This window comes from Melanerpes formicivorus, unplaced genomic scaffold (genome assembly GCF_026170545.1).
Source record: "Melanerpes formicivorus ecotype bairdi unplaced genomic scaffold, bMelFor1.0.p_v2 SCAF_21, whole genome shotgun sequence".
Classification (NCBI taxonomy): Eukaryota; Metazoa; Chordata; class Aves; order Piciformes; family Picidae; genus Melanerpes; species Melanerpes formicivorus.
The window spans coordinates 7,713,153-7,735,170 of NW_027142373.1; the positions used below are offsets into that span (position 1 = coordinate 7,713,153).

Consider the following 22,018-nt stretch of genomic DNA (forward strand, 5'->3'; position numbering starts at 1 on the left):
GCCGCCTCTGCCGTTGCGTTGGCGTCAGCGCCGCGCTCGGCCGGTGCCGGTACCGCGGCGGCAGCCATGGAGGAGTTCCGGCAGGCCTACGCGCGGCTGTGCGCGGCGCCGCAGGAGGCTGTGCTGCGGGTGCTGCGGGAGCGCGGAACGGCGCCGGGCCGCGGCCGCCTGGACCTGACTGCTCAGAGCCTCTCGCTGGAGACGTGCGGAGCGCTCGGCCGGCTGCTGCCCGGCGCCGCGCCCTTCACCGAGGTGGTGCTCGGTGACTGCGGCTTGAGCGAGGAAGGTGGGAGCGGGGACCGTGATCGTTGGCGGGCGGAGGCGGCCTGTCCGCGGTGAAGGTGTCGCGGTGGGTCCGGAGCCGGCAGCAGGAGGGCTGGGCAGGCAGTAACTGCTGTTTCAGGCAGGTGAAGCTGCCAGGTCGGTGTCTGAGTGAGGAGGAGGCAGTGCAGTGTGAATGCCGTTAGAAACCCCTTGGCTGTTTTCGAGGGAACATGTGTAATACTGTTGGCGTTGAGTAGATGGTGGTGGTTGCTGATAGGGGAGAATTTGGATGATGATCTGATAGATCTAGTCACTAAATCGTTAAATCTAGCAAGCACTGAATGGGGATTCCCTAGGAGGTAGTGTGAGCCTCTACTCGCTCCCTTCTGCGTGAGCAGGATTTAAGTAAGCCAGCTAATATCTTCTCCGTGTGGCCTGCATGGACATGGGCTATTTTCATAGCTGCAGTAGGAAGGCACACAGGGTGACACGTAGTTCTCTACCCAGGCACCTCTTTCCCTGAGAATATATCTAAAAATCTCCTGTCCTGAAAGTTCAGATGGAGCTTTCCAGCAGCAGTGGCCGTTTACTAGGTCACATGTTTTACCACAGCCACCTCTCCTAGGCTGGCTGTTGGTAAGGACGCTTTCTCCTCCACCTCAGGCAGAGGGTTACACCTAGGAAACAAACACTGTGGTTTGTTTTTGTGTTTTTGTCCCCTCTACTTAGGTGTAAAACTTCTGTTGCATGGTCTTTGCTCCAACACCACAGTCAAATCTCTGGATCTGAAGGTGAGTCTGGCTGAATAAAAATAAAACAAAGAGATGAGGAGCAAAATAGGAGTACAAGTTTAGTCAGACTGAGAAATAAATGGTCCCAGTGCAGGATCGCTCTACAAGATGTGCACTGCTGTGAGATTCAAGTGACTCAGTCCTTTCCTGCTTAACACCATGTCACATCCAAAGTTACTTTGCAGCTGATTTTTGTCTATTCTTATTGCATTACTCTGTTGGAAAGTTATTGCTGTGTATCTGTTGTCAGTTGCTGCTTGGTCAGATGAAGCATATGTAAGTTGTTCTTTGGGTTTCTGTATTAAACAGTGAATTACTAGCTGTTTGCCTTTCAGAGGCCTGGAAAACTAAGCATTCTCTTCCGTACATGATGATCACTCTACTGTGAGAGGGACTTTCTGTCCATCCCTCTGGCACACACATGGCTGGTCCCTTGAATTTACAGTCCTAAGCTGCCTTTCTCAGGCCTTTCTCAGCTGGGGCCTTTTCAATGAAGTGTGTTGAAATGGTTCTGCATACCTAGAATCTGCATTTTCTGTCCTATCGTGGACCTTGCTGATTCTGTGCCATCCTATGATTTTTCTGAGCTCTCAATCATGATGCCTCATAAGCCTGGCACAACCCTTCCTCCCAGGGTCTTTAATTTTCTGAAAAGCTGACTAATATTGTGAAACAAATGTTACTTAGACTATGTTTGACAGACTGATGTTGCCATTATGGGTGGGGTGCTCCTGGTGGTGCTGATGGGATAGCTAGAATGGGACAGGGCATAGCCTACTCATCACCTGGAACTTTTGTTTCAGGGAAACAACCTGCGAACTGTGGGAGCTGAGGCTTTGGGAAAACTTCTTAAGCAGAACAAATCCATTAGGAGGTAAAAAGTTGAATCTTTCTTTCTGTTGCTCCTGCCAGATGAAGTGCAACAAGCCAGTCAGATGTGGCTCAATTGGTAGTGCATAAGACTCTTAATGGGAAGGTTGTGAGTTCAAGCCTGCAGTGGACAGTAGTGTCTTTCCTGCTCTAGTCATGAGGTCTGTGGTGACATGTTGGACTCGATGATCTTTGAGGTCTCTTCCAAACTTAGTGATACTGATACTGAATAGAAAAGGGCTGAGGGTGTAGCTTGTTGGGGTAGGGGGAATGTCAGGTGGTGCAGTTTCTTGTGAGGGAGAGGACAGATGAAGGAGTGAGGACTGGAGGTGCCCTTTTGCATGATGCAGGGCCCTAGCAGCATCCTGGTCTCTGAGGCTGTTGGCAGATCTGGGTGTTTGAATGGGTACCATGCTCCAGGCATCATTTGTAATTGTGCATTTACTGTATGAACTCCAATCTTGTCTGATTTTTTTCCCCAGCCTGATCTTGGAATGGAACAACCTTGGTGTGTGGGAGGAGGGTTTCTCCTTTTTCTGCCAAGGACTGGGAGCAAACAACGTTCTCCAGCGGCTAGATCTACGCAACAACCAGATCAACCACCAAGGGGCTGGAGAGCTGGCCATGGCACTGAAACAGAACGCCAGCCTTCAGGAGCTAGGTAAGAGTTTTTTGCCCACCTATGTACATGTATGCACATGCACTTGTATCTTCAAATTCCTTGCAGCCTGCCCTGATCTCTGCCAACTGGTTAGCATCATTCCCAATTCCTGTCAGTCTGAAGTGCTTTGCAGACTTTGTTAAGGGAGTAGAGGTCACAGCCCCTTAGCCTTTGGAGAGTGGGAACTGTAATTGGAGTCTCTGGAACCAAATTTGCAGATGAAGATTGTATGCTTGGAGCAGGACAGTTCTTAGAGGAGGAGGGAACGGGTTCATTCCCATTTGTGAGTGCTGCTGGCATGCCTCATACCAGACTCTGAGACTGGCTTTACACTGCATTGTCCTTAGTAAGGAAGTTTCCCAGAATTGCCTTCAGAAAAATGTGGTTCTTTGTGCCAGTTTTCTCATCCACAGATTGTGGTTGTGAAAGGAAGGCTTGTGAGATGAAAATGTGAGGGACAAGCTTGTGTACCTTTTGAACTGCAATGGCTCCCTGCACTTTGCTATGCTTAAGAGTCATCCTTGGTTTTCCTACTTTGTCTGTTGTTTTCTCTCCCTCTCATTTACCTTGGAAGGTGTTCAGCTGTCCCATCAGGGATTAGTTAGCCATGCTTGTAGGTGCATAAGTAGCATGGTTTCTCTTGAGCCCTGTGTTTTCCAGCGGATGTGTGACTGACTACTGGGTGAAAATTTGTTTTCTGTATAGATTTGCGTTGGAATAACATTGGGCTTCTGGGTGGCCGAGCTTTGCTCAACTGCCTGCACAGCAACAAGACCCTGAAGAAGCTGGAGCTGGCTGGAAACAATGTTCCTAGTGACATCCTGAAAGCTGTGGGTAAGTGTTACTTGCTGCACAAGAATCAGTAACTCCTTTTCCATTTCTTCACTGGAGGGGTACGAGGCCCTTGCTGGTCTAGCAGAGAGCTGTCTCTCTGTTCCTCCCTTTCTCAGCAGCATTTACACAGTGTCATGCAGTGCTTCCTCTTGTCTTTTTTGAGGGCTGATCAGATTGGAAGTATCACTTTTACCAGCAAGAGGAAAATAATAATTTGGATTAGAGATAACTGTGCCATGTAAATGTGGGAGAATTTGGGGCACTAGTTTCCCTTTGAGTACCCAAGCTTGGATATGGCTAATGCAACATCTCCTTTGTCATTGTCCTATCCATAGCAGAGTTGAATTGCTTTCTGTGGCTGGGGTGTTGATTGCTCCATCTTCAATTTTGCTCCACCTTGTAAGATGAGAGTGGTCTTTGTATGTGGGCCAGCCTGAGAAGGGCTGCTGGCCTGGTGCTTCCCATGTCATCCTGAGTGCTGTCTTCTAGCAATGCTTCCTGTGTTGATGCTTTAGAAACATGTTCTCCTGCTCTCTCTGCATCAGAACAAGCCATGGATCACAACCAAGACCGTCAGACTATCCTGAGTGAGACCCAGAACCGCACATACATACTGACCAAGGAGGTTTTGAGTCTGAAGGATGAGAAAACCAAGCAGGTTAGCCATCTTACGTGTTGGCAGTTCAAATGGGGCAGCTGGAATCCTCATGAAAGACTTAGTGTCAAGGTTGTTGTGCACCTGAAGTTGCAGGTGTATCCCTGTGGGCAGGCACACAACATAGAGCACGGTTTAGTAAACTGAGTCCTTTCTCTGAGCTTGGCTGCCCTGGAATCAAATGGTGTGGGTATGGACACACGCCCTGCTGAACATATTCACTCGGGATTCTGGAGGAGTTTTGGTGATTTCTTCACCCATGTTTGTGCTTTCTGTTCTTTTGCCATTTGTTTCATATTTCCCAGATGGTGAAAACCTGGGAATATGAGTCCTTTCCTTCTGACATCGAGTGGTGCAGAGTCCCTGTAGCTGATGACCTCAGTCAGATGTGCTAATGAGCCATCAAACCTCCAGTTTGCTTGTTTTCAACAGAGTGGCTTGACCTGTCTTTAGCTTTCACTAGGAAGAGAAATATGAGAAATGTAAATGCCTCAGGCTGATGCAGTTCTTTTCCTTACTGATATTCACCTTGTTCACAGTTCTTGGATTTGATGGACACTATAGACAAGCAGAAAGAAGAAATAGCCAGGAGTGGCAGGTGAGTTGAGTTCCTGAGTGCTTTCTGCTCTTCAGTATCAGAATTGGGCCCTCTCCATTTCCTGACAGAAACTACTTATCTTTCTTTTCCTTCCACCAAATACAGGATATCTGCAGCACGAGTCAGCCAGCTTCAGGAAGCATTGGATGAGCAGCACTCCATTATGAATTCACTGAAAGCCAAGTATGGAGGAGGAAAACCTTACTCTTCCCACTGCTCTGTGCTGTATAGGCAGTGCTGAGCAGAGCTGTTAAGAAGGGGGATAATCTTGTAGGGTGGGTGGTTTACTGTTTTGCTTAGTTCTGCAGTAATATCCAGAAATTATGGTCAGGTCAGGCCTTTGGGTTTGCCATGGCAGATATTTAGCCTGCTTTTAAGTAAAATTACAGTGCCTTGGTGTAAGAGCAAGTGAATTACAGAGGGTGAAAAGAGGGAAAAAGGATCCTGGGGATGGGATGGGGGCATGTCCCTTGCACAGTTCATAGCATGGTGAGGGGCTGTACCTGCTTCCCATGGCAGTAGACAGTATTCTCTGAGCAGCATGGCAGACATGAAGGAAAGTGACCAGTAACATTGCCTGCCTAGGAACAATGAGATGGAGCTGCCCAGAAGCAGCATTAGATTGTGTAGAGCCATATGCACATGACAGTGGCCAGGCTTCAAGCACTGATGACCCAGGCTCATCCAATTCTGTCGGGCAAAGGTACTTTTGTTGTGTCCTACCTCAGTGTAGACACATCCCTCATGTACAGAGTGAGCAAATAGCTTATTCTATCTGTATTTAAAATGCTATCCCTACTTATAAACAATCTTGCAGTAGTATTACATAGCCAGCTTTGTGAGAAAAGGGTCCAGGCAAGGAAAACAGCTCTTGGAAGAGAACAGAGAGAGTGCGGTAGAACAGCAGAACACCAGGCTCTGAGAAGTCCTAGGTCACTCACTGGAGAGGCTGTTGGGCTCAGAGACATGCGGTGTCCTTGTCCCAGGGACAAAAAAGGCCTCATTTAGGTAGTTAGATTTCCTTCGCTGACAAATATGTGTTAACATCTTGTACCATGTGGTTTAGAGAGCTCACTGGAAATGTCTGAAATTGTCTCTCAGGAATCTGAAAAGTGTTTCTCTTAATAGGCTGCAGATGACTGAAGCTGCCCTGGCTCTGTCTGAGCAGAAGGCACACAATTTGAAAGAGCAGATGAATGTTGTAAGACAGGAACAAGCCAGCATGGCTGAGCGCCACTCAAAGGAGCTCCAGCAGCAAAAGCAGGTGAGCTGGATAAATCCTGCTTATGTTTGAGAGCAGGTCATCCTTGGTTTGTGTAGGTTTGGGGGATGCATGATGGGATAGAAAAGCATGGGGTTTAGTGGGTTAACTACAGCCACCATGACGAAAATTCTTGAGTAAATTAGGTAGGAGAGTGGCAGGTGTGGAGAGGAGCCATGGTGTTTATGGAGTAGGTTAGATTTGGTTGGTTGTAGTGTTGCTTGGAGTAGGTTGGCAGAGCGAGAACTAAGGTGAGTGGAGGTTCTTAATGTTGACTCTGTTTGCAGGAAGCTGCTGATCGGGAAGAGAAGCTTTTGTGTGACTTGTCTGCTGCCAGTGAGAAAAATCTGCTTCTAAGAAACCAGGTAGGAAAGCAAGGCTAAGGCTAAGGAGTGGGACTTGAATATTATTCACTTTTGCCCTTTATATGTGTCCTCTGCTTTGATCCTTGTTTGCTGCTGATTGTTCTAAACAGCCAACTTTCTCTGCTGATAGGAAAAGAAAATCCATTCTGGTGGTAATTTCCTTATAGGTGGATGAGTTGGAGAAGAAATGCAAAGGTCAGCAAGATCAGCTGTTCCAGGTGAAACAAGACTTGACCAACACAACAGCAGAGCTGAAGCTGAGGGCTGTGCAGGCTGAGGGTGAGTGCAGGAGCAGAAACAGGTCACAGGCACCTGTGAGTTGGGATCACTGTCCATGAGTCAGTGGTGCAAGGCAGCCAAGGAGAAAGGATGGAAGAGTTTATGATAGAGGGTGGCTATAGCCTGGGTAGCAGGAATACCATCATTGTGATCTGCCTGCTTTTAATCTACAGAACGCCTGGAAATGGAGAAGAAAAGATTTAAACAAAGCCTGGAAGACATGGAATCCCTTCGGTTAAAAGAGGTAAGAGTGGAATTTCTGCAGCATCTCTTTGGTCCTGACACACTGAAGGTCAGTGTGGGCTGTCAGCTGTTCTTAAATTTTAAAGCAAGTGGACTCAGACATAGTGTGGGAATAAAAAGCTATTTCTATGAGCAAAGCCTAGCAGAAGAGATCACAAGACATTCTGCCAGCTGGTAAGGTTTTGTGGCTTGCAAGAGGAGAGGCCAGAGTATGTGTGTGTGATTGTACAAAAGAGACTTGGAGGCTGGCCCTTGTGTCAGTCTTGCTGTGCCTAAAGGTATTTATGAATGAGCAGTCTTGTCATGCTCACTGAAGATGGAGGAAACTGAGACACACATACTGTATATAACCAATCCTTTAACAGGGCTCATCTTGCTAGCTCCTTTTCTGTTATGTTTCAGGGGGATTCTGTCTGAGTGTGGACAGGATGAGAGGCTGTGATCAGATCTCTTTGGAAAGTTTGCTGAGGTGTGAAATCTCTCAAAAATAAAACCATACCAATAGATTTCTCAGAAGATGTTGAAATCTTGTAAGAAAAGACATAGGCCAGGAAGATTTTAGCCCAATTTTAGCCCTATTACAACTAGAAAATGAATCTCTGGTGTTTCCTGTCGCCTGAAGATGAGAGCTTGAACTCTGTATCTTTCATCTTGGCATGGAAAGGATCTCTAGCACTCCCAGTTTCTAGAGGGCAGATTTTATCCATATTACAGTTTCTTAGTGGAGCTCTGAGGGAAGTAGGAGGTTCTCTTTTGCTGTTAGGTGGGTGGATGAGAGGATGCTCTTTCTTATGCTGAATGGCCATACTGCTTTGCCTGGAGAGAAAAGTGGTTTTCTGTCACTTGTTTAAATGATTTCTGCTGCTTTGCAGGTGGATCATATGACACAGCACCTTGAGACCAGTGAACGTTCCATGCAGGACAGGATTCAGAGGCTGGAGGCCATCAGGATAGCTCTGGAGGAGGTGAGAATGGATGCTCCAGGCATGCTGGAATGCTCAGGTAGTGGTGTCAGGAGAAGGCTCCCAGGGGAGTTTTGTGGAATCTTATGTTGCTGACCTATGTAAAAGTCACCATGTACTGTAGGGAGACACAGAAAACAGCAGTATGCCAGGTAAAATTATTTTTACTGCTTTGGACTAAGGAAGGAGAAGCTTCCAAGAGGAAACTTGTAGATTCTGATTGAACAAAAATAAAGATTCCATTCAACATGCTTAGACTCTAACCAGGAGCTGATGTCACAGATTTCTCATGGGGTCCCAAGTAGTGTTGCATACATCTTATCTATTCCTTCAGGTAGATCCAGTATTACCCTCTCTTATTCCTGTCTTCAGAAAGCTTCACCCATTACTTGCTCTCCTATAACTGAAATTCTTATTGGATTTAGATGGTAATCTTGGGGTGAGAAAGAGTGTGTAGTCTGGGTTGGTTTTCGCTGCCCATGAGTGAGAGAGTCACCTGTGTCACAGCCTGTAACTGGAAGCTGCTAGTGTTTTCTGGCCAGCCTTGTGTGATGCAGCTTCTCCCTCTGGAAAGATCTTTCATGTTTCTGTGGCAGGAGCTGCGCCAAGTCAAAGCAGCTGCACTTGCTGAGCGAGGCCAGGCAGAGGAGGAGTTCATAAAAGTCCGGAATCAGGCACGGCTGGAAGAGGTAAGGACAAGACCTGTCTGTGGGCCCTGCCTCTGTGGGCAAGAGTGGATTTGGCTACCTAGCCTATGTTTTTGTTTCGGGGAACTGCTGAGTAACTCTCCACTCTGGGTTTCACTGGCCTGCAGATAGTGTGATTTCTGAGGAAGGAGGCCTGAAAAGTCTGCTTGGAATTGTCTCTAGAATGTAACCACTGTCTTCACCTGCTCTGTGCTTTCCAGTAGTAACAGAATTGATGTGGGTAGTGTCATAGAAGATTTCATTTAAGTTGCTAACTTTTGAAGCTAACAACCAGAAGTCAGTCTGTCTAACAGCATTTTTTTATGGGCTGACCCTCTTTCTCTGAACTCAGAGGAGGTTCCATAGGTAGCTACTGCTGCTGGATAAGAAAGGTCACTGTAGGATTGAACTTTGTGAAAATGGTGAAGTCAACACCCAGAGCAAGGGATAAGGAAAAAATACTAAAGCTGTTAGAATGTTTACTCACCTTTAATATCACAAAACAAAGTGATTTACTGAGTTATAAACAGAGAAGCTCCCACTTGTGTCTGTGGTAGGACACAACAGTTGTTTAGTTGCATACAGTGGTGTTTCAGAGCCATTCAGGATATGGAGGAGGTGAGGACAGAGCATTAGTTGTAAATACTGGCAGTGGCATTGATGCCTCTACCACCTCAACACCCAGTACAAGGACTTGCCTCTGTTTCTTAATGAGGGAGCTGGGTGTTGTGGCATCACTACCACAGTGTTTCCCCTGGCAGTAGAAAGCAGCTTAGATTCACTTCTGAATGCAGGGAATGTGTCTGTTATGGCTGAGTCCTGTGTATATTCTTCAGTGCCAGCTGATTCAACCAAGGGTTCACCTTGTCAGGAGCAAAAAGGGTAGAATCCCTTTCCAGGAGTGGAACAGGGCTGATGGATTCTTATTTCCCTTTGTGTCTCACAGCAGCAACGATTAGAACACCTAGAAGAGAAGCTGCGGATGATGACTGAGGCACGGGATGAAGCTCAGAACTGTTGCCTTAAGCAAAAACAAATGGTTGCTGAGGCCCAAGCCAAAGCCAATCAGTTGAGCCTGCAAGCTGATGGACTCAGAAGGCGGTTAGAGGAACTTCAGCAGGTAATTGGAACTGAAGTTGAGAGATGGTCACCACCAGGGCAGAACAAATTGCTAAAGTTGTTTGGTTATTCATGGATTTGTCTCTGTGTGTGTTAGGACCTGAACAGTAAGGAGGAGGAGAAAGTGGCAGAGGTGAATAAAGTGAAAGTGGAATTACAGGAGCAGATTGGACACCTGCAGGCTGAACGCACAGCACAGGATGGGCTGAGAGAGAAGATTGCAGCCTTGGAGAGACAGATGAAAGGTGAGGGATCCTTTCTTGGTTCTCAAATGGTAGCACTGAACTACTCATCCAGATGTATTTGTAGGGACTCTTGTCCTCATTTTATAGGGACCAAGACTCAGCTAGCTGCCCAAAAGTTGCACAGCAAGCAGTATGTTTGGATTCCCTGCACAGTGAAGTGTAACATCTTGTCTGTGTGAAACTTCTCCTGTTGTTTCATGCAGCTTCTCTTGTGTGCTTGTTGATCATCCTGCTTCCATTGCCTTTGGCTGTGCCTATAGCATGTTGTTCCCCCTTATTCCAGAGATGCTCTAATTTTCTTTACTAATGCTGCTCTTCTTTCACAGCACTATCAAGTAATCACCGTGAGGCACTGCTGGACAAGGAAGGTGAAATATCTATGCTGCTGGAGAAGCTGAGAGTGAGAGAGGCTGACATCTCCAGGATGAGGGAAGAAGAGGCCCAGCGAGCAAGTTTCTTGCAGAATGCCATCATGACATATGTGCAGGGCTCCCCCTTGGGAACCCACAGTTCTAGGAAATGAGAATGTGGCTTAAAGAATCCAGACACCTGCTGTCAGGAAAAGGGTGAGCAACTCAGGTACAGCCCTTCTTTCTAAGTGGGATAGTATTGTCGGAGTGGGGTGACACAAAGGCTTGCAAACACAGAGTGTTGCTTTTGCTCTTCAGAAATCTTGTTCCTGAGCACATAAAGGAGAGAAGGAAGCAACCATCCACCGACGGGATAGAGGCTCATGGGTCTGAGTTCATGATGTGGAGCCCTTCCCCTGCACTGATACACACTCAAACTGGTTTCTGTATTCTTTTGTACACCACTGGTCTGTCAGCACAGCCTGTTGTTACAGGGGGCTGTATGCCCCCTGGGCAGGGAATGCTGAACCATTTATTGGGGTGCCAGGGCTTTTCACAGTGAAACTTGATAAACAGTGGGCAGCAGTGTTACAGTTCCCTCTAGGTGGGAGCCATTTACCTAGTTCTTGGGGTCCCGAAGCCACTGGAAACATCAGTTCTGATCCCTCTGTGCTTTGTAACCAGTACCTACAGATGGAATAAGTGGTTGCAGGCTCACATTGGCTCTTTTGCCCTGCCCCTCCATGGCCATGGCTGTAGTGATGGCAGTAGATATGCCTTCATTAGGTATAGAAATAGCTGTGCAGAGGCCACTGCTGTGCAGTGACCACCCATGTCCTCAGAGAACAGATGGGCTTTGGCCATGCTTCAAGCCTCACAACGCCAACTGGTGTGGGAAGGGTAGGGTGAGATGGGGGGGGTCAGCATCTGTGCTTTCTCACTGTGAACTGCAGCTCTTAGCTGGATTTCTTGTGGCCAAAATGCAGCAGGATTTCATTCCACAAATGGCAAAAGTGTCCTGCTGGCTTTTCAGGATCCTGGAGCTGAGTGCTGTTTTCTGAGCCTTACCCTAATGAGGAGCAATGCTTGTGACTTGGCCCTGGCATGCTGCTTCTCAGAGCACAAAGAGGGAGAAGGTGCTTCCTTTTCCTGGCAACACAAGCCCTCATATGGCATTGAGAAAGGGACGTGAGGGTCTGAATTGGAGAAAGCGGAGAGCCTCCTGTTTGTTTTTCCAGTGAGTCTGTGGTGGGAGAAGTGGACTTGCAGTACATATTTTAAGAGGCAACAGGAGAAAGGAATGTTGTGTGAACTGATTGTTTTGTGTTCATGATTTTTCATATTGAGTTTTACTCTGCTTTTTAAATAAAAACCTTTTACATTTTGCTGTAACACTGGACAGTGACAAGCTGGACATTTGGCTGATGTGGAGGGAGGGGCCTGCTGCTGTGTTAGCTTCATGAAGGTCTTGCTGGTCTGTCCTAAGAGGCTGTTACAGGTGGATAAGCTTAAGCATGTCTACAGCGTTTGATTCTGAACTAGGGTAAAAGCAAAGAAACCAGGAGCCTATGCCCCAGGCACAAGGAAGAGGAGATACTCTGTGTTGGTAGCTGGCTATCTGTGGGTGCTGGGTATTGCTGTAGACCAGCAGGTAGGGGAGAACAAAGCCTATTGTTTTGAGACTACCTGTGCCTGAGTTATCTCAGTTTGTGGTGATATACTTGGAGAGATGGAGGAATCCAAAAGCCATCTTAATGCAGGGTTTTTGCTGCTGCATCTTTGTTCCTCAGCAGCTCCATCAGATGATGGTGAAATCTGCAGCTACGATCCACCTGCGTTTTAAAGCTTCATCCATAAGCAGGTGGCCATGGGTGTGAGAACCGGCGTCTGCAAGTCTCCGAGCAACAGCCATCGTGTCGTTTCAGAGGACAGCGTGCAAATAACGTGCCGTGCAGGGGCGGTCTGCTCGGGCAGCGCGGGGGCAGCGGGAGCTGGCCAAGTACTGAGAGAAAGGGAAGGCAGAGCGGGGCGGGATCCTGCAGCGGTGTGGGGTGGGACGGCTCCGCCTTTCTCTTCCAACACCCTTTGCAGAGGGCTCCGGCCGGGCCTGCGGCAGCCCCGGGGGAGCGGCGGCGGCGGGCTGCGGGAGTCGAGCGGGGGCGGGGCCGTTGCGGACACGCCCCGCCCCCGCCGTAGGGCTCGGCTGCGCTCGGCTGGACTCGGGCGCGCTCGGCTCGGCTCGCCTCGGCCCCGCCCCGCCGCGCGGGCTGTCACTGCGGCGGAGTCGCGGCGGCGCCGCCATCGCGGGCAGATGCAGGCGATCAAGTGTGTGGTGGTGGGCGACGGGTGAGTGCGCGGCGGTCGCGGGGCCACCCCGGCCGCGCCTCGGCTCTCTGCAGCCCGGCACAAAGCGGGTCCGGAGCCGGCTGCGCCGAGGGATGGAAGGGAGGGAGGACCCGGCGCGGCGCGGCCCCGCCCCGCGGCCCGGGAGAGCCGGCTCCGGCGACGGGAGGCGCGGCTCGGTCCGGCCTGGAGCATCGTGAAGCCGGGGCGGACCCTCAGCGGGACTGGGCCCGCCTGGTCGCGGTGGCCTGGCCGGCAGTGGCTCCTCACCGGTGGGGCTGCCGTGCCGCTGGAGAGAGACGCTTCAGGCTGCGGCCAGCGGGTGGAGAGCCCGAGAGCCCGGGCCGCGGGCCCTGCCCTGCCCTGCTCCGCGCCCACCCACCGGCATGGGGTCGGGGCGGCCAGCTGAGGCCGAGCGGCCGCTACTGCCGTCGCCTGGCGGGAGATCCGGTATTCGGGCTAACGGCGGCTGGCTCGGTCCTGCCCAGAGCGCCCCGCTCCCTCGATAGTCTATAAACTTGGGTCTTGTGTCTTAACACCGTGCGGTTCCACATCTGGTCTTGTTCTGCCTGGAAAACAAACAGCTGCTTCTCTTGGGGAGTCATGTCTGTCTCATTTTGTTAGGTGCCTCTGTATTGCTGTTCTTCCTCGTGCAAGTGCAGCCCCCCCCTAAAACCTTGGTGTTTCCAGGCTTCTCTCCTATCTCTTATTGTTTGTGTTTCAAGCTGAAATACATCACTGTTTCTGATTTCACCATGTGCCTCTTGTCATCCTTCTTGCTCTTTTCTTTAGGCTTTCCCTATATGCTGCCTTTTGAGAACACATCTGTATGCAAGATGCAGGCATGCAGAGATTTATGATGGTTCATAACTTTTCCTAGCTTGTCCTGCATATTTTGCCTCATAATTCCTCTTTGCTTTCCTGATTACCATAGCAAGTACAGAGCTGAAATACTGTGAACTGGTCTTAGGCAGGGACTAGTCTTTCCCCTTTCCCATGTATGCCGCCCCCTCAAATAGACATTTTGAGCAAGGCTTTCCAGGTGCCAGTCTGGGGGGGCTAAAGAAAGGAGCAGGAGAAAGGGTTACCCACCAAAACAGCACAGCCTTACTGTGGAGGAGAGTGCAACAGCTGGGAGCATGGCACATTGGAAATGGACTTCATCTGCAAGTTTTCAGTCCTGTGTTTTGCTTTAAGACCAAAGTGACAGTCCAGAGACTAAATTAATTCAGATACCCAAACACTTTAATCATAGATCAGCATGGGGTTTGTGAATTACATGACTTCCCTCTTTGGAGGGAGCAAGGTCATGCATGATTCAGGAGAAGAGTTGAGCCAGTCAGTGTAGTGGTTTCTTACACAATCTCCCTGTTCTCCCAAGAGAGGGGAGCTGATACAGGGAAAAAGGTGGGCAGATAGCTGTCGTGGTTCTCACTGTGCTTTGTGTCATCCTAGTACAGGACTGTGGGGTCCTCTGGGATTTTTTGGTTACTCCTGAAGTCTTTCCTTATGTCACTGCAGTTACAGAACTGGGTGAAGGACACCTATTCATCTTTGCTAGGGCACCTAACAGACAGCTTTCCCTGTCACTGGCACTTGGGAAGTCTTGGGAAGTCTTCCCACACTGATTCTGGGAAGTCCCTTGCAATTTAGAACTGTCACAGTGATGAGCAGGTTGTTTATAGTGCTAGTACTCCTCTGTTCTTACATCTAAGCTTTCCCCTCCCACTACAGGGCTAACTGAATTTCATACCCTTATGCTGCTTCCAGCCAGGCCCAGCTCCACTGGGTTGACCAATCCCACCTGCCTTCAGCAAAGCTCTGAGCTGATATTTTCAGTGATCTACACTGATGCCAAAGTTTCTTTCCAAGTGACAGTGGTCACTTAGAAAGTTTTAGTTTGTGGGTACTTATTTTCTCCTTTGTATTTAGTAGCATTGAATTCCTGTATCTGAGGAGCTTGGATAATTCTGTGTTGTTGCACAATTTTTACCTCACTGCTTGCCCATTTTGCTAGATTATTATGGATGTATTGAGCCCAGCATAGAATCTGATTTATTCCATTTTTTGGTTCCTAGAACAACTATATTTTGCCTGGTGTTTTGTTGAATGAATGGGGAAAAGGAGCAGGGGAGAACAGAGTCAGGAAGGGCAAACGCTGTGAGTTCAGGCCTGGTCTTTGGCAGCTAAAGAATTCCAGCCTGCTACAGGTTTATTTGGTTTATTTTTGCACATGATAGCTTTTTTATTACTTGTTTTGGTGGGGAAAAGGATGAGTTTCACAGTTCTTCCTGTTGTACCTTTCTTTATGCTTGTCACTCTTCCTCTCTGCAGAGCTGTAGGGAAGACCTGCTTGCTGATCAGTTACACCACGAATGCCTTTCCTGGAGAGTACATCCCCACTGTGTGAGTAATGGCCCTGGCCCTCAGCTGCTTTTTGTTCTGTATGCACATGTGTCTGCACAAGTTGGTTTTGTGGATGAGGAGAAGGCTGTCCCAAATCAGACTATGAACTTCACACATGGGGATGCTGCTGGTGGTGTGTCTGTGAGGAGGGCAGACTGCACTGCAGTCTCCTCTCCTGATGCATTGCCCCCCTTGGATTTTGTATAAAGAGATGCATGGGTCACAAAAAGGTTGTCACTAATGGAGGCTCTTTCTTGGCAGGTTTGATAACTATTCTGCCAATGTCATGGTAGATGGAAAACCAGTGAACCTAGGCCTCTGGGATACAGCAGGACAAGAGGATTATGACCGACTGCGGCCTCTTTCCTATCCACAGACGGTGAGTGCTGGACTTGGACTGGCCTGTAACTGCTCCCTCTTGGGGACAGGGAGACTCCCAAAGACAGCCAGGCTTCTTTCTTGTAAGGAAAGTCTTAAGTTCCTGCAGCTGTTACCATAATCCTTGTTGTTTAAGAAGTATCACAGCTGAACTCCTGAGCTTGTCCTGTCCTAGCCCCTGCTGTGTAATGTTGTTGAACAGTTAAGTGTGCCACAGGGAAGCTCAAGTGAATGGAACAGTGTAGGGCTGCTCTGAGGCCAAGCTATATTCCATATTCCCATTCTCTCTTGGTGGCACAGCTCACTGTTGGGCTGCATTGTTAGTGTTTTCCTGGCTGTAGCAACTCCTACATGGCCCTCAACCAAGGGTGAAGCTCACGGCACTGTGGGCTTTTGCCCATAGCACATTTATGGCCATAGGCTCTTAACATGCAGAGCCCTGTATAGTAAAAGATGAAGTTATGCATTCAAAGTCTGTTCTTGCCCTCTCTGAATTAACCCGTCCTTGCTTGTGGGATGAGGCTGTCCTGTATAAGGCCCCCTCTCCACCCTCCATTATCACTGGCTGTTTCTACTCTGCTGACCCTCTTGTTTTTGCACAGGATGTTTTCCTGATCTGCTTCTCCCTTGTGAGTCCAGCCTCCTTTGAGAATGTCAGAGCCAAGGTAAAGTATTCTCCTTCTGGGTGAAACAGTGGAAAGGAAGCACCAGTGAAGTCAAGTCTCCTTCCCACCCAGCACCACACCTACAAGCCCAAAATCTGTAGCAGTCATGTTTTGATAAGGAAGGTCATTAGTCTGCAGGTTTTAAGAGGAGCCTGCTTTTTATTCATGACTCATTTGGCAAAGTTTTGTGGTTTTGAATCTGCATGAGATAAGGGATGTCCTAGAAGCCGAAATGCAGTTAAAGGAAGCACGGTGTGCTGAGTTTTCTGGCACTGTCTGTCATGATTCATGTCTCAGAGCCTTCATTAATACACCTACACCAATCTCTTTCTGCAGAGAGTATCCAGAACTGTAGGCACAAGTATCCTGCTCAGGTGTTGTCAGCATGTCAGATGCTAGTGAAAGCCTAGCTCCTAATAGTAAATACATCCTTGTGGTTCTATCTACTGCTTCTTTGTTTCAGTGGTACCCTGAGGTCCGACACCATTGCCCAAATACACCTATCATCCTGGTGGGCACCAAGCTGGACTTGAGGGATGATAAGGACACCATTGAAAGGTTACGTGACAAGAAACTGGCCCCCATCACCTACCCCCAAGGTTTGGCCATGGCTCGGGAGATTGGTGAGTCTCGTGTGCTGGCATTGAGCTTTTGATTTCAGAGTGGGTGAGGGACAGCATGTCCTTGGTAGAGCTGGGGTGGTTGAGCTGGAGCTCTCTTTCCCCTAGGGTCGGTAAAGTACCTCGAGTGCTCTGCCCTGACGCAACGGGGCCTGAAGACGGTGTTTGATGAAGCCATCCGGGCTGTGCTCTGCCCACCACCCGTGAAGAAACCTGGCAAAAAGTGTACCGTGTTCTGAGGGCTGTGGCCTTGGTGCTGGCTCAGCATGTTGTCATCCTCTGACAGATTGCATATTAGCTGGGTGTTTCTGGAGGGGGCTGGGATGTGTAGGGCCCTTCATCATGTACGAAGTCAGTGTTTTTTAAATGTCTCTTTGATTTAACGTCAGTGTTGATGTGAAGGGGCAGTGGGGGCAGGAGACTAGCTGGGGGCTTTACAAGCCCCCAGGGGAGGTACAGTGGGGAAGGCAAGGTAGCTCCTTGGGGTAACAGGCTGTTTAGGCTCTCCAAAACCCCAAGCTGAAAGGGCTGAGACATCCATCCTGTCCTGGAAACACCTGGTTTCACCCTGCAGGTGAAACAGGTGGTGAAGATCCTTGTGGGATTGGGGAGGGAGCTCGTGTGAATGGTGCTGAGTGACAAGAGCAGCTAGGAGAGTGGTGGGATCTCCTTGCCCAGCCTACTGTGGCTAACAGTTAACAAATTGGTGCTCTAGCAGATACGTGCCTGAGACTGTTAAATCATAACCAGCCCCAGAAGGGGTTGAGGTAAATGAGATATGAAGCTAAAGAACTAATCATTAGGTGCTTTATTGGGTACTAGCCAAACTCAGTGAGTGAAACAGCTCTGTGCAATCCATGTATTTGCCTTTTCGTGTGCGCACACCCTAGGACAGTGTGGTGCTGCTCCCCCCATCAGTCTTTAGCAGGGCCTCCCCCCCAAATCCAGTCTCTGCAGAGCAGGGCTGTGGTTGTTGCCTCTGTTTTGTTTTTTTTCTACTAAAGACAACAAAGGAAGCAATGAGGAGTCTACTAACTTCTTTCCCTTCCCACTGAAAGTGCAGGTGGGCTCTATGGATTTGGATGAACAGGGAGAGCTTCTGAAGGGTTGTGGGGGAGGGAATAGGGTTGGAAGAAAGACAGGTCCAATTTCTAATCATCATGTAGAGTGACAAGATAAAACCTTATTTGGTGCAATAAACATTCTCCATGACGGTGTATGTGAAGCTTTATTATGTAGCAGCCCTCTAAAGGGTAATCTTCCACTTCCCTCCTCATAGATTCCAGCCCTGCTGCCCCTCTCCTCCAGCAAGGCTTGCTCTGTGTTATTGTTTTTTATCCAGGTTCTATCTATGCAGTACTAGTATGAGAATTAAGGCCAGGTGTGGAATTCAGGTGCCATCTTAGGAGACAAGAAATCCCCCATCGACCATCAGTGAGGTGCCAGTTGTCATAGCACTCTTATCACTCAGCAGGAAGAGAATGCTATTCACCACATCATCCACCTCTGGAATCAAACACAAAGAATAAGTATCCCAACAAGTATGCCTTTGACATGTGCATGCCACTGGAGTGGGGATATAGCTCCCCCACCTAAACTGTATGGTGCAGTATACAGGACAATGTGGCTGAGAGCTGGACATCCAGGTCCTTCTGGTGATCAGATGATGCTTAGTTCACAGCAAGCACCTCTGCTTCCCTCCCAGTCATATTTGTGAATGACAGAGTCTAAGGGCATTTCACTTGTCCTAAGAGGAGAAGGCTGTACAAGAGGGGAGATGAGGTTGATTCTTGCCCTGTCCTTATCAAGTACTTCAGGAATTCAGCCTAGGCCATGCAGCAGAGTTGTGACTTTGCCTATGAGATGGCAAGGGACCTCTGTCTGTCTGCCTCTGTCTACAGGGAAGGCTTGGATGCAAGAGTCCAGCCTGGCAACAAATCTACGCCACTCACCTGCAAACTTTCCTAGTGGAATCCGACTAATCATGGCAGCAGATTTCTGAGGATCACTCCAGTTAGCTCTCCCCATGTCAGTCATAACCACTGTGGGGTTCACAGTGTTCACCCTAATCTGGGACCAAGAGCAACATCAGTCAAACCAAACAGCTCTGAATGGAAATGCTGAGGTTCAGCTTTCACATTTCCCTTGCTCTGAGAAAGAATCCTACCTTGTGGGGTCCCAATTCCATTGCCATTACTTGGCTCAGCATATCCAAAGCACTTTTTGTGGAACCTTCAAGAGAAGAACAGGGGGCACTTAAGTGCTTAGCACTTGGTCTGGAACACACAGACTATTTCACTGCCCAGAACTGACAGCCAGCAGCTTGGTGGCTGTGGGTCTCCAGGAAGTCAGAAAGAAGAGGGGCACTGCTGAAGCTGCAGGTACTCACAGTAAACAGCGTGGTCACGCACAGCGCGCTTAGACGCCTGGCTGGAGACATTCACAATAGCACCTGGCACCCCCTGTGCAATCATCTGTCGAGCAACTATCTGGGAGGAGGTAGAAGAATAAAGAAGGGACGCCAGAATCAGAACAGGAGGAATCACTATTTCAGCCAGTAGGAATATTGCTGGGCTCCTGTGATAGCCAAAAGAGCAGAAATATATGGAGGAATTAAGTCCTCACCACCTCTCACTTCCACGAGCGAGAGTCAAATAGAGTGAAGGGGCTGTATATGCCTATTGTCAGGGTACCTTTGGGTTACAGTCCCTTTAATCCCCCAGTGAACACTTATCTCTACTGTGTAGAATAACTTAGTCACTGCTCTTCATAGAGACAAATGCAGTGAGAGTTCTTCCTCACCTGGGAAACATGAAGCACAGCATGAAGATTCACGTCAAAAGTCCTGCAAATCAAATGTAAAAGTTATTGAGTGGTTGCAGCCCAGGCCAGAGAGTTGGTTTAGGAGGCAGCAGAGAACAAGTGCTGCTGGTATCTTAGAAACACTGGCTATACTCTAGAAGATGGACAGAAAGGCCAAGTTGACTGGCTAGTAAGAACAACTGCATGCTTTTGGCAATCACTTCTCATTAGATCTAAGCTATTTAGTGTGCAGGGGAGGCTGCACTCCCGCGCTGTCACACTTCCAGCAGGACTCTGTTCTTTAGCAGAACAATCTCAGTTTCTCTATTAAAGTTTAAACAGGGAGGCCTGGGCATCAGCCAATAACTCTTCCTAGGTCAAACCCTTCATATGGCTTTAAAGTAATAAATCTGTAAAAGCAGCTTTTTTCTTTTTGCCACAAAGTCCTTCTTTGGTCAGTTTTTCACCTGTTAGTTCTGTAGAGCAATCTTAGCAGAATCCATGTATTTCACATTCTAGTCACAAGTCAATCTGTTACTATAGACCCACAACAGCTGTTCTTAATGTAAGGCCAAAGCAAAACCTCTCTTCTCAGAAGGATGTAGATGCATTATGTCCTATGTCCTAAAGCTCACCCCCCAGACTGGAACTATGGATCTTTTGAAAGAAATGTTATTGCAGTAAGGAAATTTAATCTCCCACCATGACAGCTTTATACTCCTATACCTGGCTTTGTCTTCTATGAGAATTGCTTTATGGACAACTGCCTTTCAAAGTAGCAGAGACTGAGCTGGAGCTACACTGGCAGCTGTGAGCTGGACTAACAGCACAAAGCACTCTTCTCTCTAGAGTAGGCTGTGTGGTGCCTGCATACCACCAGCTGAGCGATCAAACTGCGGGCTCTGGCTACTCCTTAACTGTGGAACAGCCACAGTGCTTCGCTGAGTGTCCTTTTGATCCTTACAGGGTGAAAGGTGATCAGATCAAGTACAAAAATACAGTAGACTGCAGACTAAGCAGTAACAATCAACAAACCACTGGACGTTAGGCGTTTCTGGTGCCTACACACAAGCAGCCTGCTTTTGTAAAAGTCACCAGTTTCTGGGAGCATTCCCTCGACTTCCCACGCCCGTATTGCCAGGGCTCGGTGGGCAGCACCTCCCCACTGGCAGCAGCTGTGTCCGCGGCACTCACCGCTGCAGGGCGTCCCTTGTCACTTCCAGGAAGGGCTGCAGCATCGCCACTCCCGCGTTGTTCACCAGCAGCTCGAAGGGCCCGGCCGCGCTCACCGCCGCCTCCGTGGCGTCCCAGTCGGCCAGATCCAGGCACAGGGGCTCGATCCCGGGGCACTGCGGCGAGGGCAGCTCCGTGGGTCGCGGGGAAACGCGGGGCGAGCCGGGAGGCTCGGCGGGGGTCACGGGGCAGAGCGCTCCCGGTGGGGGTGCCGGGGTGGCGGCTCGCGGGGGGCGGCGGGGAGGGGTCCGAGGGCCCCGGTACCTCTCGCGTGAGGCTCTCCAGGTCGGCGGCGGTGCGGCTCAGGGCGGTCACGCGAGCCCCGGCCTTGCTCAGCGCCACGGCCACGGCGCGCCCGATCCCTGCGGGGAGACGGCGTCAGCCCCGGCCCCCGCCCGCTCCCCGACCCCCGCCCGCTCCCCGGCCCGCTGCCCGGCCACCTTTGCCGGCTCCGGTCACCAGGGCCCGGCGGCCGCGGAAGCTGAGATACGGCTCCATGCTGCGGGCGGACTGCGGCCTGGGCGGGCCCGCAGCCGGGGGCCGGGCGGGGCCCGGGAGCGGGGCGGGGAGCGGGACCTGCCCCCTGCTCGGACCGTACGGGCTTCGCTGCCCGGAGCCGGGAATGGAGGCCTTGCCCTCTGGGCCCTCCACCGAGGCACCTGCAGGGAGGGCATGAAGCAGGCCCAGCCTGTGCAGCCCCGGAGCCCCTGAGAGTATGCAGCCAGAGGCTGGTGCTGGGAACATCCGGAGACCAGGCACGCAGAGATTTAATTTTCTTGGCCCTGATTCTCACTCAAGTATTACAGTGAGAGACACCAGAAACCCAGGCTTTTCACCAGGTAACAAGAAGACTTTGCCTTCTCTGCCCCCTGGAAGTTGCTGATGAAATTCATAGGCAGCCCTACTCTAAGTCATTGCCTAGAAAATCAGTTGCTCTGCTTGCCTAGGCAGACGGGATTTCTCACACAAGCACCTGTGTGACAGCAGTGTGCTGGAATGTACAACATAAAACTAGGCCAGAGATAGTAAAGGGGTTGTAGGTAAGCTACTGCACCACAGTTTACTTGCAGTGAGAGCCAGTGGCAGTTCCAACCACTGCCTAGCAGAGCTGGCATTGTGCAAAGGCAGAGGAACACAGACAGTTATGCACCCTACTACCAGGTCTGCTGCTTAACACTATGTACTCCAGACATTGTGTTCTGAGGAGTCTAATTCAAGAGCTTCTGTGGCCTATCTGGTACCTGCAGGAACAAACATCAGAAAGAACCAAGTTTACAACAATTAATTTACTCCTCCCTTGAACTGTTTTACTTTGTTAATCATCTGCAAAGATTCTTCCCCTCCACCTGACACACCTCCATCCAAACTCACAGGAGTTTTGACCCTCT

General features: G+C 49.5%; 3 protein-coding genes across 6 annotated transcripts; 2 read left to right on the top strand and 1 right to left on the bottom strand.

Moving 5' to 3' along the window:
- Positions 1-66: 66 nt before the first annotated feature.
- Positions 67-10,359, top strand: LRRC45 (leucine rich repeat containing 45). Of its 2 annotated transcripts, none has more exons than XM_068151356.1 (17): positions 67-286; positions 994-1,055; positions 1,859-1,929; positions 2,408-2,586; positions 3,292-3,420; positions 3,966-4,078; positions 4,615-4,673; positions 4,779-4,856; positions 5,802-5,937; positions 6,222-6,299; positions 6,467-6,578; positions 6,752-6,822; positions 7,694-7,786; positions 8,380-8,472; positions 9,416-9,589; positions 9,686-9,833; positions 10,160-10,359. In XM_068151356.1, the coding sequence occupies exons 1-17, from the start codon at positions 67-69 to the stop codon at positions 10,354-10,356; spliced, it is 2,013 nt and encodes a 670-aa protein (XP_068007457.1). In that variant the 3' UTR covers positions 10,357-10,359. The 2 variants fall into 2 exon arrangements, with proteins under 2 accessions (XP_068007457.1, XP_068007458.1); XM_068151357.1 differs by having other exon boundaries at positions 9,419-9,589.
- RAC3 (Rac family small GTPase 3) lies at positions 10,359-17,812 on the top strand. Of its 3 annotated transcripts, none has more exons than XM_068151369.1 (6): positions 10,359-10,399; positions 14,861-14,932; positions 15,194-15,311; positions 15,913-15,975; positions 16,439-16,598; positions 16,704-17,812. In XM_068151369.1, exons 1-6 carry the CDS (start codon positions 10,359-10,361, stop codon positions 16,832-16,834), a joined length of 585 nt encoding a protein of 194 aa, XP_068007470.1. In that variant the 3' UTR covers positions 16,835-17,812. The 3 variants fall into 3 exon arrangements, with proteins under 3 accessions (XP_068007470.1, XP_068007471.1, XP_068007472.1); XM_068151370.1 differs by lacking the exon at positions 10,359-10,399 and adding an exon at positions 12,428-12,529; XM_068151371.1 differs by lacking the exon at positions 10,359-10,399 and adding an exon at positions 12,480-12,508.
- DCXR (dicarbonyl and L-xylulose reductase) lies at positions 17,805-21,175 on the bottom strand. The gene is made up of 8 exons (XM_068151367.1): positions 21,071-21,175; positions 20,895-20,992; positions 20,592-20,746; positions 19,398-19,440; positions 18,985-19,084; positions 18,763-18,827; positions 18,548-18,665; positions 17,805-18,101 (listed from the first exon to the last, which is right to left on the bottom strand). The coding sequence occupies exons 1-8, from the start codon at positions 21,126-21,128 to the stop codon at positions 17,998-18,000; spliced, it is 741 nt and encodes a 246-aa protein (XP_068007468.1). The 5' UTR covers positions 21,129-21,175; the 3' UTR covers positions 17,805-17,997.
- Between the last annotated feature and the right edge of the window lie 843 nt (positions 21,176-22,018).